This window comes from Geotrypetes seraphini, chromosome 3, assembly GCF_902459505.1.
Source record: "Geotrypetes seraphini chromosome 3, aGeoSer1.1, whole genome shotgun sequence".
Taxonomy (NCBI): Eukaryota; Metazoa; Chordata; class Amphibia; order Gymnophiona; family Dermophiidae; genus Geotrypetes; species Geotrypetes seraphini.
In genome coordinates, this window is record NC_047086.1 from 387,667,048 (window position 1) to 387,685,395 (window position 18,348).

The 18,348-nt window shown below is 42.4% G+C and overlaps 1 protein-coding gene across 4 annotated transcripts in view; it reads left to right on the top strand.

The window, feature by feature from the left end:
- Positions 1-18,348, top strand: part of THADA (THADA armadillo repeat containing) — a 538,115-nt gene that overhangs the window by 104,186 nt on the left and 415,581 nt on the right. For 2 of the 4 annotated variants that reach the window (XR_004538762.1, XM_033937269.1), the window contains exon 22: positions 2,473-2,582. Coding sequence is in view for 3 of the 4 variants with exons in the window: in XM_033937269.1 (XP_033793160.1) it covers positions 2,473-2,582 (110 nt within the window). In the remaining variant the exon portion in view is untranslated. Of the gene's footprint in view, positions 1-2,472; positions 2,583-12,389; positions 12,505-12,528; positions 13,855-18,348 lie in introns of those variants that run through there. The other 2 variants (XM_033937270.1, XM_033937271.1) reach the window with 2 other exon arrangements.

The following is an 18,348-nucleotide window of genomic DNA, read 5'->3' on the forward strand; positions in this document are numbered from 1 at the left end:
GTTCCTTTAAAGTCCCAAACAGACTTCCAGCCTTTGACTGTACTGTAACGAGGCTTAAGGGCGTCCGCTTTTGAATCTGATCTTCCATCCAAATGTTTAACAATTTCTCCATTTCATGGATGGGCCTAGTACGTTGCTTCGTAATCACTGTTGACTGCAAAGGTGCAGAACCTTTCACAGCTTCACAAATTCTATTTTTGTCCTTTATAATAGTTGATACAGTAGAGTGTGATAACTTTATATCACATGCGATCACATTCACTTTCTTTCCTCCTTCATACTGCTTTATTATCATCATTTTGGTTCTAGGTCTATGGCCTTTCTTTCCTTTTTGGAAGGCTGAGGAGTGGACAGAGACAATTTCCTCTTCATAGTCATTTTAAGGGCATGAAATCGCCAAAACAACAAGGCACAAACTCGTGTGAGGCAACACCCCTCTGTATGTTATCACGCTGCGTACCGAGACTTTGGAGAGCGGAAGTTGCGTCATAAAGTCGAACAGTCGTAACCTGGATAGGTCGTAAGTTGACGACTACCTATATTTGAGAAATGTTTTGACCATACTGAATTATTGTTTACATGCAGGACACAACATGGAATATAAATAGAACCCGAAAAAGATGGGAGAGGAAACACAACATGGAAACACAGTAGAGGCTGGCCAAGTTTTGGTTTCAGTGTTGAAACCAGCTTAAAATCGGTATTCGGCCTTGTCTCAGTTTCAGCTAAAATGGAATGAAAGATTAAGTTCTTACCTGGATAATCTTCTTTCTGTTAATATTCACAAGTGTCTGTACATTAGGTGATCAATCCAGGCTCACGAACTGTTACAGAAGGGTGTCAATCATATCTTTCAGCTCCTCCTCCTTCACCAGTAGAGTATAGTGCCCTCTCCAGTTTGTACCAAAGCAATCAATCTCCGCTGTAACAGTACCTGGCAAAAAAACAAACAGTAGCAACATTCCATGCTACCGATCCAGAGCAAGCAGTGGTTCCCCCCCATGTCTGTCTCAATAGCAGACTATGGACATGTCCTCTAAGAACTTGGCCAAACCTTTTTTAAAACCAGCTTTGTTAACTGCTCTTACCAGATCCTATGGCAATATGGTTCACAGCTTAACTATTACAGCAGATATGAGATTATTTTGGTGTTTATCTTGATAGTCATCTGTCTATGGAGAGTCACATATTTTATGTGATAAAGGGAGCATTTATACAACTGAGGGTTCTATTTAGAGTCGGACCAATGTTATCAATAGAAGACTTTCAGTTTGTTGTCCAAAGTCTTGTGGTTAGCAAACTTGATTTTTGTAATGCTCTATTTTTGGGCATCACAAATGCAAGGATTCAAGTCTGCAGGTTATACAACATACAGCTGCTAGACTGATTGATGGGACATCAAAATATGATCATATCACCCCAGTGTTAAAAAAAAATAACGACACTGGTTGCCGATTGAAGCCTGCATCAGTTGTAATACATCAGGTGCCCGATTCAAACTTTGAAAAGATACTCTCCACATCGAAATTTACAGTTGGAATTAACTCTTTACCCTCGCTTCCCTTTCCTTCTTCAAGTCGCCTAGAGCCTGTTTAAGTGTGCACGACACACAAAGATTAGATTAGATTAGAAAAAGGCCAGCAGAGCTGCGGTATCAGTGGCGGTCCGAAGACTTTGAAACTTGAATGAAAGGGACATTAAGGGCTCCTTTTACGAAGCCGCGTTAGCGCGCGTGACTTTTAATCACGCGCTAACCCCTGCGCTAGCCGAAAAACTACTGCCTGCTCAAGCGGTAGCGGCTAGCACGGCCGGCGGTTTAGCGAATGCTATTATGCGAGTTAAACCGCTAATGCGCCTTCGTAAAAGGAGCCCCAAGAGTCTGCACAGATGTTAAATTTTTCAAGAAACTGTTTGTGAGATTCTTCCTTCCTTGATCGATTCATATTAGTAGAGCATCCCTATATAATTTGAAGAAAAGCCGATGGTTCTTATTGTGATAACGTATTAATTGATATATAATGTTTGTTACTTTTATGTATGCATCGATTGCTACACCCTTAGGGCTCCTTTAACTAAGGTGCGCTGGCGTTTTTAGCGCACGCAGGATATAACCGCGCGCTACACCACACGCTACGCGGCTAGAGCTAACGCCAGCTCAATGCAGGCGTTAAGTTCTAGCGCGCGCTAAAGCCCTAGCGCACCTTAGTTGATTAGCGGGATAGAAATTTTAAAAATAAATATTCTCTGAAGCTCTTTCGTTCACGGCTGTTACGCCATTTCATTCATCTGCGTTTCGTTTTTCAGGAGGCAACTGAAGTGCTTTTCGAGTGAAGTAGGTTGTAAAAAGTCACACACAATCCATGAATATCAACTATTGAGAGGCAATAACAGAATATTCAGTCCCTTTGTAGGCTGGTTGTACAAAAACATTTGCAACATAAAGTTAGTGAATTCTGTCTTCTGTTTCTATAGGTTAAAGAAATAGGAGACTATTTTAAACATCACCTCTTGCAGTCCAGACACAGAGGAGCTTTTGAATTGGCATATGTTGGCTTTGTAAAATTCACAGAAATGCTGATCAGGTAAGAAAAAGAAACGAGCTGGTTTTATTGGCTTTGCGGGTTTAAGCCTTAAGGCCCGGGTTCTGCAAAGTGCGTCCTGATTTTAGGAAGCTGTAGGCGTCCTACAGCTGTCTAATCAGCCAATCAGAACGCACGTTTGTTTGTTTTTTAATTGCTCCCCAGGCAGGCCCGCAAGAACCCAGGTGGCCTTAAGCGTCTCCCTAGTAGAGGGAGAGACGCTTACAATGTAGGCCAGCAAAATGCATTTTGCTGGCCTACATTGTAAGTAGACATGGCCGCTATACTTATCGCGGCAAGGGATAAGTATAGCGGCCACGGCTGCCTGTCCCCCCCCCACCTGATCGCTGGCAGGAGGGGTTGGGCACCCTCCTGCCGGCGATCGGGGGTGTTGGATGGGCGGCCTTCCAGCAGGAGGGGTTGGGCACCCTCCTGCGGCCGATCGGGGTGGGGACAGGCAGCCGTGGCCGCTATACTTATCGCGGCAGGGAGATCCCTTGCCGTGATACGTATAGCAGCCGCGTCTACTTACAATGTAGGCCAACATTTTTCTGGGCTACATTGTAAGCGTTTCTCCCTCTACTAGGGAGATGCTAGGACCGCCTAGGTTCGCCTAAGGCCCTTAGGCGAGCTTAGGAGGTCTTGCTAGGCTCCTGGAGGCACCTTCAATATAGGCAGCTTGCCTGGGGAGCATTTTTTTTTTTTTTTTTTTTTAAAGTGCGTCCCGATTGGCTGATTAGACAGCTGTAGGACGCCTATAGCTGCCTAAAATCGGGACGCACTTTGCAGAATCCAGGCGTAAATCTGTAAGGGTTTTATGAGTACAGGCTACAAGTAAGAATTTTTGCTTATGTTGATGATGCATCCAAATTACCTAGAGTGAAATGGTGTGGTGGCCATGTTAGTCCATTTTTCAAGGTAATAAGTAGAATAAAAAAAAAAAAGAAAAAATATAATACCTTTTTTATTGGATGAACTTAATGTAGTTTATGACTAGCTTTCGAAGGTAACCTCTTCTTCAGATCAGAAATATGCAAATGTTGGCAAAATCAGTATATATAAGGGAAACATGAAAGCATTTCAGTGGAAGTTGGGGACACAGAGGTGAGAAGGCAGTTTAAATTCCTTTGTAGTGGGAAAGAAATCAAGGTCTTTGTTAAACAGGAGACAAGAGAGGTGTCAAAACAGTTTAAGTTTCTTTGTAGTGGGAAAGAAAGCCAAGATTCTTGTTGAGTCCTGTCCGGTGGGTATCAAAATATTTTATCATTTTGATTGCAAAAGTCTTACGTTCTTGGATTGTTTTAAAATTTCCTTTTAGTATTCTCACCATAAAATCATTGGGGCAGTGGTCAGTTTTTTCAAAGTGCTCTCCGACAGGGGTGACATCCTGGTTGGCACTGTAATTTTTAATATGATATTTATAAGCTGATCCTAGTCTTTAGCATCTGGCCTGTTTCACCAGTGTAACCACCTTCTTTGCACTTTTTGCATTGAATGATATACACTTCTCCCTCGGTATTCGCGGGGGTTAGGGGCAGAGCCGGACCGCGAAGTGTGAAAAATCGTGAACAACTTTGTGCCGGCTCTGACCCACTTCTGCACCTTACCTGGTGGTCTCCGTCTCCGAATGCCTCCTTCTGTGCTTGTTGCATGTTTGCAGGGGCCAGTGAGGGTGCTTCGGTCTCCTTTTTCCCCGCTTCGGTGTCGGGCCGGGCAGAGCGAAGATCATTCCTCTCTGGGCTGGGCAGCCTGTGCCGGCCTTACCTGGTGGTCTAGCAGGCTTTCAGGGCAGGAGCGATCTTCCTAAGCTCTTGCCCCGTGCAGATTGCCAATAGGAAATAGCTGCCGTGAGCTCCAGTAGTCTTTCGAGACTACGACGGGAGCTCACGGCAGCCATTTCCTATTGGCGATCTGCACTGGGCAGGAGCGTAGGAAGATCGCTCCTGCCCCGAAAGCCCGCTAGACCACCAGGTAAGGCTGGGATGCCAAGGGGGGTGGGGAGGCAGGAGGGAGACGGGGAAGGTCCAAAACGTAGCTTTTTTTTTTCTCCCCTAAAAAAAAATCGCAATAACCGAATCCGCGGATGCTGAAACCGCGGATTTGGAGGGGGAAGTCTATACCACATTGGAAGTTGAGCATGTGAAGGATCCCCTTATGCTGAATGTTTTTCCCATATGAGTGACTATGGAATCCTTTGAGATGTGCTCACATAGAATGCAATGTATGCTATTCTCTTTGTGGGTTTGTGTAGGGAGTTTGCTTCTTACCAGTTTCTGTTTCAGATTAGGTGGCTGATGGAAGGCCAGCACAGGTGGAGCTGGGAATATTTCTTTTAGCAATTTGTCTTCCTGGAGCAGTGGTTGTAGATATCTTATAATTTTTCTTAGTGTTTTTTTTCCAGCTCTGGATTGTACGTCTCTGCCAAGGGTGTCCTTTCTCTTGTTTTCTTGTCTTTGTAATGCAAAAGATCTTCTTTGTTTTAAGGAATGAGGTAATGTTCTTGGCGATTATTTTAGGGTTGTATCCTTTTTGTGTGAAAGATTCAGTCAGGGTTTCTAGGAGTTTATCTCTTGGGTCAGAGTAGATATGGTGGTATCAAGTGGCTTGGCTGTGTATAATGGATCTTTTTATTTGTGAAGGGTGGAAGCTGGAGTTGTGGAGGTAGTAGATGCATCTGTCTGTAGGCTTCTTCTATATAGATCAGTGGTCTCAAACTCAAACCCTTTGCGGGGCCACATTTTGGATTTGTAGGTACTTGGAGGGCCTCAGAAAAAATAGTTAATGTCTTATTAAAGAAATGACAATTTTGCATGAGGTAAAACTCTTTATAGTTTATAAAACTTTCCTTTAACAGTTAAAAGGAAAGATATATAAACTATAAAGAATTTTGCCTCATGCAAAATTGTCATTTCTTTAATAAGACATTAACTATTTTTTCTGCGGCCCTCCAAGTACTCTATTTTTTTCTGCAGCACTCACATTTAAAGTTTAATATCTTTTCTTTCTCAAAACTGGCACATTTCAATCACTAAATTGAAAATAAAATCATTTTCCTACCTTTGTTTGGTAATTTCATCAGTCTCTGACTATGCATCCAATATTTCTTCCCTTCTTTCAGCCTCCTGTATGCTTCCTCTCCTCCAGACCTCATTCCCTCCCCCAACTTTTTCTTTCTTTCTCTGTCTGTCTTTCTCTGATTCCGTGCCCCATTTTTTGCTTTGTTTCTGGTTCCCTGTCCCCCCTCCTTCTTTCTTCCTTCCTCCGTGCCCCATTTTTTGCTTTTTTTTCTGGCTCCCTGTCCCCACCCCACCTTCTTTCTTTCTTTCTTCCTTCCTTCCTGCCCTCCCCCATGCCACCGCCGCCACAGAATAGGCTGCTGCTGCTGCCGCTATCGGAAACAGGCAGAGATCTCCCTGCTTCTCTTCTGCACCGGGCCGACCAACTCTCGCCGCCCGACGTCAATTCTAACGTCGGAAAGGACGTTCCGGGCAGCCAGGCAGCGATTGCCTAGCCAGAACGTCCTCTCGACGTCAGAATTGACGTCGGGCCGCGAGAGTTGGTCGGCCCCGCAGGGAAGAGAAGCAGGGAGATCAAAGAACACGGTGCCGGCCTGATCCCCGATGGCAGCAGTGAGAAGGGAAGGGAAACAGGTTCTGCACCACTACTCTAGACGAGCCGCGAGCCGCACTCTAGGGAGAACAGTGGACCGCCCCCCCCCCCCCCTTGGTACGCCACTGGAGCAGCAGCGTGTCTGGCCGGCTCGTTCATTTAAAGCCGCGGGTGGCGGCTCCTTGCGAGATCCGTGCCTGCGTCTGAAGCCTCTCTGATGTTGTGACATCAGAGAGGCTTCCGATGCAGGAGTGGATAGCGCAAGGAGCCGCCAACCCACGGATTTGAACGAACGAGCCGGCTGCTGCTCCAAAAGGAAGAGAATGATGCCTCCAGACCACGGGCCGCAAATAAAACTTGGAGAGCCACATGCGGCCCGTGGGCCGCGTGTTTGAGACCGCTGATATAGATGTTTGGATGTAACCATTATTGATAGACACTGTGATGTCTAGAAAACTGACTTTTTCTGGGGAATATTCAATTTTGAATTTGATTGTATGGTGGTATGTATTAAGAGTTCTAAAATTGCATTTAGCGGAAGAACCTCCGATTTACTCCAATTAATTTTGTATCCAGAAAATTTTCCAAATTTCTCAATCAGATCCAATAAACATGGAATGGTAATCTCAGGATTCCTCAAATGAAGCAAAATATCAGCTGCGTAAGCAGAAACCTTGTATTCCCGACCTGCATAAGGAATACCTTGAATCTCCTTTGCTTGTTGAATGGCCAATAACAAGGGTTCCAGAACAATGTCAAACAGTAAAGGAGATAATGTTATAGTTATAGCTATAGTTCGTTTAGCCTTCTTTTATTGGTGTAATTCAGACACATCCGGGGAGGGGGGATGTATCTTTAGGGTGATCTTTAAGGTAATTGTGGGGGGGAGGGCATATATTGTTGTACTAATACTGATTGTATTTAAGTGCTTATTTATTATTACTGATGTGAACATTGTGTTGCACTTGTTAGTAATAAAAATTAATAAAGAATTTTTTTTTTTAAAGAGTTCTAAAATTGTTTGAGAGTCTCTTCTCCCTTGGTCCAAATCATAAAAATGTCATCAGTATACTGGTAGTATTTCAGGGGTTATGTCTGATATGTATTTAGAAATGTCTCTTCTAGTTCTGCCATGAAGAGGCTTTTCCATATTCTGGTGCCATCCTGCTGCTCTTAGTAGTGCCTACGATTTGTAGGTAGACGCCATTGTGAAAGCGGAAATAGTTGCGAGTTAGAATAAATTTGATCAGTGCTTTAATAGCTTCTGAAGAGTGTTGGTGGTCCAGGGGTAGATGTTTTTAGGAATTTTTCACATGCAGCAATGCAATCTGTACGGGGAATGTTTGTGTATAGCAAATCTTCATCAGTTGTGACTAGAAATGTGCGGGGGGTAGCTGTTCGGGACAGACTGAAAGATGTCAAGATGTAATGGAGGAAAGGCGGAAGAGGGGAGATAATGATAAGAGACGTTTAAATACCTACATGACATAATTGTGCATGAGACGATTCCCTTTCATTTGAAAGGAAGCTCCGGAATGAGAGAGCATAGGACGAAGTTAAGAGGTGATAGGCTGCGGAGTAATCTGAGGAAATACTTTCTTTAAAGAAAGGGTGGTAGATGCGTGGAACAGTCTCCCGGAAGAGGTGGTGGAAACAAAGACTGTGTCTGAATTCAAGAAAACGTAGAACAGGCATGTGGGATCTCTTAGGGAGAGGAGGAGATAGTGGATGCTTCATATAGGCAGACTAGAAGGACCATTTGGCCTTTATCTGCCATCATGTTTCTATGGAAGCTGAAGTGAGCAGTGCAGTGAAGAAAGCCTAAAAACAAGAAATTGCCAGGTACTTCTTGGAGCTTCCCTAAAAGATACGTTGGCAGGGAATGGAGTTTCCAAGTTTATTTAATCTTTGATATATCGTTTATCAAAAGCATACCACAATGTTTACAATTATCAAAATATTAAAATATAAAAATAAAAAGTAGAGGGGGCGACAAAACATATAGACTTACTGGTACCAGAAGGAAAAGTGGGAAAAGGTGAGAGCTTAAATACAAAGATAAAATAAAATCTAAAAAGGAGGGGAGAGAGGGAGTGGCTTAACACGCTAGGATAGAGTAGTGGTCGCTTCTAAAGAAGCGTTTCAATTCTGAGATGTGGTAATAGTTATAAACCACTACCCAAGCGATGCCTTAGGTCAGAGGTAAGCAATTCCGGTCCTCGAGAGCCGGAGCCAAGTCAGGTTTTCAGGATATCTACAATGCATGAGATAGATTTGCATCTCAAGGAGGCAGTGCATGCAAATCCATCTCATACATATTCACGAGGACTGGAATTGCTTACCCCTGCAAGGCTTAGGTGATTCAGCCTAAATTATGGGGTTTTGTATTTGTTGGTTTCTTCATCTTGTCATCCATCCATCATTTGTACCCCTTGGGAATATATGTCTTTTTTTTTAATCTAGTAATTATTATATAGGCTTGATGTTCCCTCTCAGCGAAACCTCTTAACTTCTATTTTATATAATCATACTTTTTTTTATTGTGCTGTTTATCTCTTCTCAGACTCGGTGAGAAGGAATTCAGAAGTTGTTTTTACTGAAACGATTAAAATGAGAGGTTTAGGACTGGTTCTGAAATCTTTTATTTAGATGTAAAAAAATTAATATTGCCGCCCCAGCACTTTGGGTTTAGTTATATCTGCTAACAAATGCAGAAATAGTTGTATAAGTTTCATAAACTTGATTAAATATGTGTGGTTCCTGCCATCAGGGCCGTATTGAGGTCTGTGCAGGCCGAACAGTGCCAAAATTGCTCAATATTCATTGTCTCCTTTTCTTGGCTGTGACCTAGGAGATGTGTTGAACAGGGTGAAATTGTGGCTTGGAGCACTGCTGCCTCCCATACCATTAACCGTATTTGGCTGCCATTACACACAAAAGAATGCACACTATCTGGAATTATTTTAATTCATGTCAAACCGCACATTTTTAATGTTTGCAGACTTAGCAGTCCCTTTGGCCAACATTCAGCTTAATATCTCATTGAAACAATTAGCACAGTGTGGTATTGTTTTAAACCAGCGATCTCAAAGTCCCTCCTTGAGGGCCGCAATCCAGTCGGGTTTTCAGGATTTCCCCAATGACTATGCATTGAAAGCAGTGCATGCACATAGATCTCATGCATAGTCATTGGGGGAAATCCTGAAAACCCGACTGGATTGCGGCCCTCGAGGAGGGACTTTGAGACCCCTGTTTTAAACGGTGTGATTTATTTTTATCAGGAAGACAGCAACAGAAATATGTTGGGAGATAATGTAGAGTCGGTCAGAATGTGGTTTCCATCTATGGTGGAAATTGTGAAGCCACCAAAATCTTACTATACTGTCATATAGGTCCCACCTGCAGCCATAAGGGTTATTGTGCTGGTAGACAAGTTAATTGTGATTGCTGCACTTTATTTAGTGGGGAAGGATAACATGTAAACTCGCTGAGTTTTTGACGTTATTTTAAGTGGATTAAATTGCTATGTGATTGGAATGTAATTGAATGCATTTTGTAAATGTACTGTCCTTGGAACCACTGTGAATGTTTTAATTGTTAACTGCTTAGTTATAGGTGTTTTAGAAATTGTAGAAACAAATAAATAAATAGTAGGGTTTGGGGGAGTTTTGGAGGGCTCACCATATATTTATAAAGGGGTTATGGTGAGATGTACCTCAGGCACCCTTTATGTGAAGTTTACAGCAGTACCCTCTAAGGCAGGGGTGTCAAAGTCCCTCCTCGAGGGCCGCAATCCAGTCGGGTTTTCAGGATTTCCCCAATGAATATGCATGAGATTTATTAGCATACAATGAAAGCAGTGCACGCAAATAGATCTCATGCGTATTCATTGGGGAAATCCTGAAAACCCGACTGGATTGCGGCCCTCGAGGAGGGACTTTGACACACCTGCTCTAAGGTGTCCCACTGCTCTGCTGGAATGCCTGTGTGGCCAGTCCATTACAATGCTGGTCCTTCCCCCATCCAAATGGTCTGGATTTGGACGTTTTGAACTTGGGCATTTCTGTAGTCAGAAATGGCGAACAAAGTTAAGTGTCTTAAGGTTGGACTCCTGATGACCAAGATGTCTTAAGTAGACAATTTTCAAAAAAAAAATATTTGGATGTCCATGGTTTTGAAAATGGACGTTTCTCTGCCATGAATTTTGGATTTCTTGCGGGAAATATCCAGAATTGGACTTAGATGTCTTAACACCACAAGTACCTTCCTCCCCCCCCATCTTCTTCCTGACCCCCAAATCAACCTGACCCTCTTTTTACCCTCTCTAAAAATAACCAGAGATCTTCTATTGTAACCCTCCATCTCTTTTGTAATCCGTCTTGAACCGCAAGGTAATGGCGGAATAGAAATCTCTAATATAATGTAATAAGAACAGAAGGATACTTTCAAGTTTTATTTAAAATTTGATTCAGTTGCTTAGCAAAATTTCTAAGCGATGTACAATGATCCATGTAGCCCAGTATTCTCTCTTCATGGAGGCCAATCCAAGTCATAAGTACCTAGCAAAAACCCAAATAGTAGCAGCATTCCATGTCACCGATCCAGGGCAAGAAGTGGCTTCCCCCATTTCTGTCTCTACAGCAGGCTATAGACTTTTCCTCCAGGAACTTGTCTCAACCTTTTTTAAAACCAGCTACATTAACCACTCTTACCACATCCTTTGGCAATGCATTCCAGAGCTTAACTATTCTCTTGAGTGAAAAAAATTTCTTCCTTTTGATTTTAAAAGTACTACTCTGTAACTTCGAGTGTCCCTTAGTCTTTGTAATTTTTGACAAATAAAAAATCAATCCACTTGTACCCATTCTGCACCACTCAGGATTTTGTAGACTTCAATTATATCTCCTCCCCTCAGCCCTCTTTTTTTCCAAGCTGACGAGCCCTAACCTTTTTAGTCTTTCCATCCTCTTTATCATCTTGATTGCTCTTCTTTGAACCTTTTCTAGTTCTGCTATATCAAAAATGGTCCTCTATGTGTATAGTAAAAATCTAATATTCGCAGGAACTTGTTAAACACAATATCTTGCTATATAAGGCAGTACAGTAATCCTACTTCAGTGAATGAGACATATCCCTTTCAAAAGATTTGCATGAGATGTACAGAATGGAGAAGCAAATCCATACTTGAGTTACAGTAATACAATTAAAAACAGATTAATGAAGATGTGTCTATACCAGGGCAGCCCAAGTCCGGTCCTCAAGATCTACTGGCAGGCCAAATTTTCAGGATATTCGCAATGAATATGCATGAGAAAGATTTGTTTGCACTGTCTTCTTGATATGCAAATCTCTCTCATGCATATTCATTGTGGATATCCTGAAAACCTGGCCTACCAGTAGATCTCGAGGACCGGACTTGGGCAGCCCTGTATATTTATTTACAGTAATAGGACAGGAGACTTGCCGAATGGACCTGCAAAAAAAAATGTTGCTTCAATATGTAAACTTTTTTTTTAACCTCTTATAACATTATGCTATATACAGTAAGACCTTGGTTTACGAGCATAATTCATTCCAGAAGCATGCTTGTAATCCAAAGCATTCGTATATCAAAGCAAATTTCCCCATAGGAAATAATGGAAACTCAGACGATTAGTTCCACAACCTAAAAACTTTAATACAAAATGCTATACATACTTGTATTGCAAGACCTCGCTCATTTAGAACAGTCACTACACTCCTGCAACGTCGGAGAGAGAAGAACCATCGGCTCAGTTGTGATGATGTGACGCATGTATACCGTATGTACTCGTATTGCAAGACCTCGCTCGTTTAGAACAGTCACTACACTCCTGCAGCGTCAGAGAGAGAAGAACCATCGGCTCAGTTGTGATGATGTGAGGCGTGTATACCGTATGTACTCGTATTGCAAGACTTTGCTTGTTTAAAACAGTCACTACATTCTTGCAGCGTCAGAGAGATAAGAACCATCGGCTCAGTTGTGATGATGTGACGAGCGTATACTGCACATATTTGTATTGCAAGACTTTGCTTGTTTAGAACAGTCACTACACTCTTGAAGCATCAGAGAGAGAAGAACCATCGACTCAGTTGTGATGATGCATACTATATGTACTTGTATTGCAAGACCTTGCTTGTATATCAAGTTAAAATGTAATAAAATGTTTTGCTTGTTGACAGAAGATCCAAGATGGTTGCTGTATATACTTGCGGGTGGCACGCATTCTACCAGTGCTCTCCGGTTACCTGTTTTACTTCTGGCAACTTGGGGTTCCCAGTTTAACTACGTTTTTTTCTTCTTAAACGTGATGCCGAAAAGGAGAGGCCGGAGAGCTGCTGGTGCCTCGCGGTGCTCTGGAGTTCCAACGCTTGGCAACATTGAGGAGTTGCTCAGACGGATGCAGGGAGCAGCACCGATAACCCCGGACGTTAGCCCCCTGAGGATGCCGGGTTTGGCCGAGACTGGAGGAATTCCTCTAGGGCCCGATACCACCCTCAGTCCGGAGGTTAGAGCACTTTCTCCTCCACCGCGGACCACCAGTTCTCCCAGAGGTGAGGAAACCCCGAAGACAGGGGCGGTCCAATCCCTAGAGGCAGACGATATAACATCGGGGAGTATGGCAATGGAGATCCCGGGTCAGGGTTTCTCTGAAGAGGATTCTGGGCAATTACAGCCTTGGGAGGAGGTTTGATCCAGAAGGAACAAAGCCAAGGATTTCCTAAGGAAGGTGAGCGACTATGAACTCAAATACAAGTTTCCTTTTGGGATGGGCCTGCTGAGGTGGTTCTAGAATCCCTTTGGGATCTGGTAGCGAACTTTGGAAAGATAATTAGTCCCAATTTCCAGCAAATTGAAAAAAAAAATGGGTCAGCACTCAGAAGAGTTGGAAAAAATAATGCTGGATATGACTTGCTTCTAAAATTTCATTTCAAAAAACTGAGCAGGACATGGTATCAGTAAAACTAATGCAGGAAATTCTAATTAAAGATAATATGAATCTTAGATGAAAAGTAGAGTCATTAGAGAATCAAGCCCATAACAATAACTTGAGACTGATAAACGTTCCAAGAATAACAATGGTTACATCTAGAGACATGCTCAGGAGATTCTTATTAGAAATCTTAGAAGTTGCAGAGGAAAATCTTCCACCATTTTCTCAAGAGTATTATCTTCCCGGTACCATCAACAACTTGAATCAATTGAACAACAAGCGTTGAATGTTTCTGAGATTTTGGAGACGTCAGATACGGAGGTGGCAATACCAGCAACATTGGTTATAACGTTAGCCCTTTCTATTGATAAACCATGGTTATTGAGACTATTTCTTAAAAATAAACTGAAGGAATTTCTTGGTTGTAAAATTCAAATTTTCCCTGATATTTCAAGGGAAACACAAAAACGCAGACGTGATTTTCTTCTTTTAAAACCAGGGGCTACATTTTTTTTAAGACATCCTTGTAAGTGCTTTGTTCGCTACCATTCAATTAAATATGTCTTTTTTGAGCCTGAACAATTAACTAATGTTTTGGCCTTGTCCTGCTTGGATAAAGATAAATCTTGAACTCTATAAATAAAATGCGTAACTCCGTTCCTGCTGTATAGAAGATAGCATTACTTTTGTTGTATAGATTATACTTTTCCTTTAGTTCGCCAGTTTAAAACTTCTTGGATCTAAATAGAGGACTCGAGCTAATTTTACCATTCTAATTACCGTATTTTCACATAGATAACGCGCACCCGTGTAAAACACGCACACGGGTATAGCGCGCAAAAAACACACATTTATGTACAGAAATTTTTATATACCGCGCACACCCGTATACCGCGCATGCTGCCCGACTCTCCCGTCGCCGCCTGACTCTCCTTTCGCCCGCCCCGACTCTCCTCTGGCCACCCCGACTCTCCTTTCGCCCGCCCGACTCTCCTCTCCCCCTTGAAGTCCTGTCCCCACCCTGAAAGCCTGATGCCGGGACCGCCAAGAGGAAGCAACAGGACACCGGTAGGAGCTTCTACATGATGGGGGGGGGGGGGTCGGGAGGCTGTGGGGGTGCGAGCGGTCCTTCAGGGTGGGGGTGTGGGTGCGGGTGGGAGTGCGTGCGAGCGGTCCTTCGGGGTGGGGGTGCGGGTGCGTGCGAGCGGTCCTTCGGGGTGGGGGTGCGAGCGGTCCTGCGGGGGGGGGGTGTGAATCAGACTTGGGGGGGAACTATGTAAAAAAAATTTTGTACAACGCGCTCACGCGTATAACGCGCAAGGGTGTGCGCGGTACGTAAAAACCACGTATAACGCGCGCGTTATATGCGAGAAAATACGGTACTCTTTTATTTTTGTTTTAATCTTGTTAAAGTATGGATTTACTATGCCTTGGCTTTGTAAATTTGTTTGGTTTAATTTGCTTTCTGTACAAGTTGTACTTGATTCTATATTTGAAATTAATAAAAATAATAATAAAAAAAATGTTTTGCTTGTCTTGCAAAACACTTGCAAACCAAGTTACTTGCAATCTAAGGTTTTACTGTATAGTGGTACTTTGGTTTACGAGCATAATCCATTCCAGGATCATGCTTGTAATCCAAAACGCTTGTTTATCAAAGCAAAGTTCCCCATAGGCCTTAATACAAACTCAGAAGATTCGTTCCACAACCAAAGTTTACAAATGGTGGCCCAGGAGTGAGTACCTGCCTGCGGATGCTGCAGCGCTTCCAGTGCGGTTGCCCCCCAGCTTCGGCCGATGCCTCTGCCGTCCACCAGCGCCTCCTGCTTCTTATTCAAGCCGACCGCCATCCTGAACGAGTAAGCGCGCGGCCTAACCTCTCCTAAGTCAGCCGCTGCCCCGACAACACGCTCACCACGTACAAGCACGCAGGATGTCCTGCTTGAATAAGAAGCGGAAGGCGCTGGTGGACGGCAGAGGCATCGGCCGAAGCCGGAGGGCAGCCGCACTGGGACCCCGAGGGAAGGAAGCCACCACTTTGGAAGCGCTGCAGCACCCACAGGCGGGTACTCACCCCTGGGCCACCATTGCAAACAGAGCTCGTTTATCGGGGCAGTTCTCGGTTTGCGAGACAAAAGTTTGCTGAGTGTTTTGCTCATCTTGCAAAACACTCGCAAACCGGTGCACTCGTAAACCGAGGTACCACTGTACATCCTATCTCTTTATTTTCCTATCTTTAATGGAGTTCCTTTCATAAAATATTTGTATTGTAAACCGCTTATATCTGTCGTATTCTGAAGCGGTATAACAAGTTCTAATAAAACATGAACATAAATGTTTGAGGCATGAATTTCTTCAGAAGCACTATGGTTTCTTGAACACTATTAAACTAATGGAGAATGCATTTTCAAATTTCACTTTGATCACAATCACTGTGACAAGGTAGATTCTCTCTGTAATCTTTAACAAAAATTATTTGCTCGATCCCTTTAAAAAGTGATAGCCCAAACATTTACTGTAGTTATCTTTTATTTTTATTTCTTATATACCACTTATAACCTAATATATGTGTCTCAACGGGATCACAATTTAACAATGATATGTGGGGCTAACTTGCCCAGGGTCACAGGGAGCAGCACTGGGAACGAACCTGCAACCTCAGGGTGCTGAGGCAGCATCTTTAACCACCAAGTCACTCCTCCACATGAATACTTAGGCAACATTGTTCAGATGTTTACATTTGTTTAAAGATCCTCATTTCTTGGATAATCCAGATTGTGTCACAGTGAAATGAAGCATTAACAAGATGCTCTCTGGATTTAATGTTGTTGACAGTGGATAAATTGAATACCGTGTCAGAAGATTTGAAAATGGATGTATCTTCCAAATTGGATCCAATCAGACAAACATTAACATCTCAGGATTATCATCAACAATAAGCATTCCATCAGATCAAAATGAATCAATATCAAACACAGATTAATGCACCAAAAATAGTAAAATATTGTAGAGATGAATTGGATTATACAAAAAGTTTTGTTTTGTTCGTGGGTGGATAAAAACAGAAGATCCAGAAGAAACCATAGAACAAATAAGAGGATTAATTTCATCAATTCGTCAAGCGAATCATCCATAGAAGAGGCTTTGTATGTTCAGGCTGGAAATAAAAAATGGTGGAAAATCTAGAGTTTTTCAAAGTTTATCGGAATTGTTTTTGAGACTACCCACAAAAATCCCCAACAGAAACAACGCACTCTTCAGTATCCTAACTGAAAAGCGGCAAGAATTGACGCACTGCATGGAATCGATGATGATAGTTTATGATTGATCTTCTAAACAACCAACATTGAATTGGGGTTGTCTTGCTTGCCTTGCCTGTACTTTTAACCCAAGGCAAGCACTCCCTTTGTTCTGCTGGTTGTTTCACTATATACAAGTGTTCAGAGATGTCCTTCCAACCATGGATATATACTACTATTATCGCAGCTCTGGTTAAATGATAATTGCGTTGATTATTAAAATAAATTAAATTAAAGTGAAGTGCTCAAACCTTATAACCTATAATATGTCACTAAATTGAGGTTAACAAGGGGACCATCATCGTCTTCACCGTCCCCTGACCACCCTAACAGATGCTGCTAATCACATAACTATACCCACTAAGTTGTAGTTATGTACTTATCTGAATCGGGTGGATAGTTGATTGTTGTTAATCCTCAATAGTGGCTGTGTGCCATAAATCTCGTGCTGGTAACTAAAAAATAACTTTGTCAAACTTTTCTTCCAAAGATCCCTGTCCCCTGACAAAGTTATTTTTTAGTTACCAGCACGAGATTTATGGCACACAGCCACTATTGAGGATTAACTGGGGAGTGTGGGGGGGTCATTATCTAATCCCTCCTGTGTTCATCTGGTCAGTTTGGGTATTTTTTTTTTATTTTTTTTAGCACTTAAGACACTTAACTCTGAACGTCTAAGTTCCATCCAGTACATCTCGGGACAGGTTCAATTATTGCTGCAAGACGTCCCAAGTCTAAGCCCACCCATAAAACACCTCCAATTTTTGATGCACAGTGACTAGGAAGCCTTGCAAGACGTCCGGAAAGTTGGCTTTGAAAATCGGCACTTGGACATTTTGGTGAGAAAAACATCCAAGTGCTGTTTGATGCCTTTTTTTAGATGTCTATTTTTTTTTTTTTTTTTAATGAACCACATAACATTCAGTGGCATGATAGAAGATAACAAACAAACCAAAACTGCAGGCAAATTTTATTGTGACAAATAAATTATATCTAAAAACCTTTTTGCCAAGCAAGGGACCCAACACGGTCCGTGTTTCGGACAACCTTCATCAGGGGTCCGTGGTAAAAAAGAAAAGAAAAAATTGTCACAAAAAAAGCTGGAAAGATAACGTCGTGTATTTCGCCGAAAATCGCAAATTACTTTGGCGACTATCCATAGTAATTTGCGATTTTTGGCGAAATACACGACGTTATCTTTCTAGCTTTTTTGTGACAATTTTTAGATATAATTTATTTGTCACAATAAAATTTGCCTGCATCGTGTACACGCCTGCAGTTTTGGTTTGTTTGCTTCTGGTTGTTTTTTTACTGCAGACAAGGTTGGACCCCCTGTTTTCTTTGGTTTTGATGATAGAAGATAAAACAAGTCTTAACTTGCTGAAAGACAGTGGACAATATAGTATTAGGCAGGAAATATTGACTGGGAATAAATAAAATAGCATACTTTGTAAACAGTGTGAAGGAGTGGCTGGATATGTAGAGACATGAAACTGCTGTTCCTACCTGCACGTTTAACGATTCACCTCTTCATTGAAAGACTTCTGTTTTACATATTATGTGGTAACTGTTGCCTTTGAAGTCATATCCTCTAGTAAGATTAATTCATCCTTTCAAGCTGGCACTTCTAGACTAAGGATCACCACCTGGGTTGTGGCACGTTAGAGCCTGTGGTTCCTTGAAGCAAATAACATTTTTACATTGCAAAGCTCCATTCTTTTTCTCACTTTTTTGAGGCCACCTGCCTCTTAAAACAATAATCTTTCTGCCAGACCATGAGAAGATATTGGTGCCAACTAGAAGGGAGTAGGCTGCTCAGTTTCAAAGTAAACAGCCCGTAACACTCCTTCCTTTGTAGGCAGCTGAACTTTGTTTTTCACAAAAAATGTGGACTTCATTGCTTGAGTG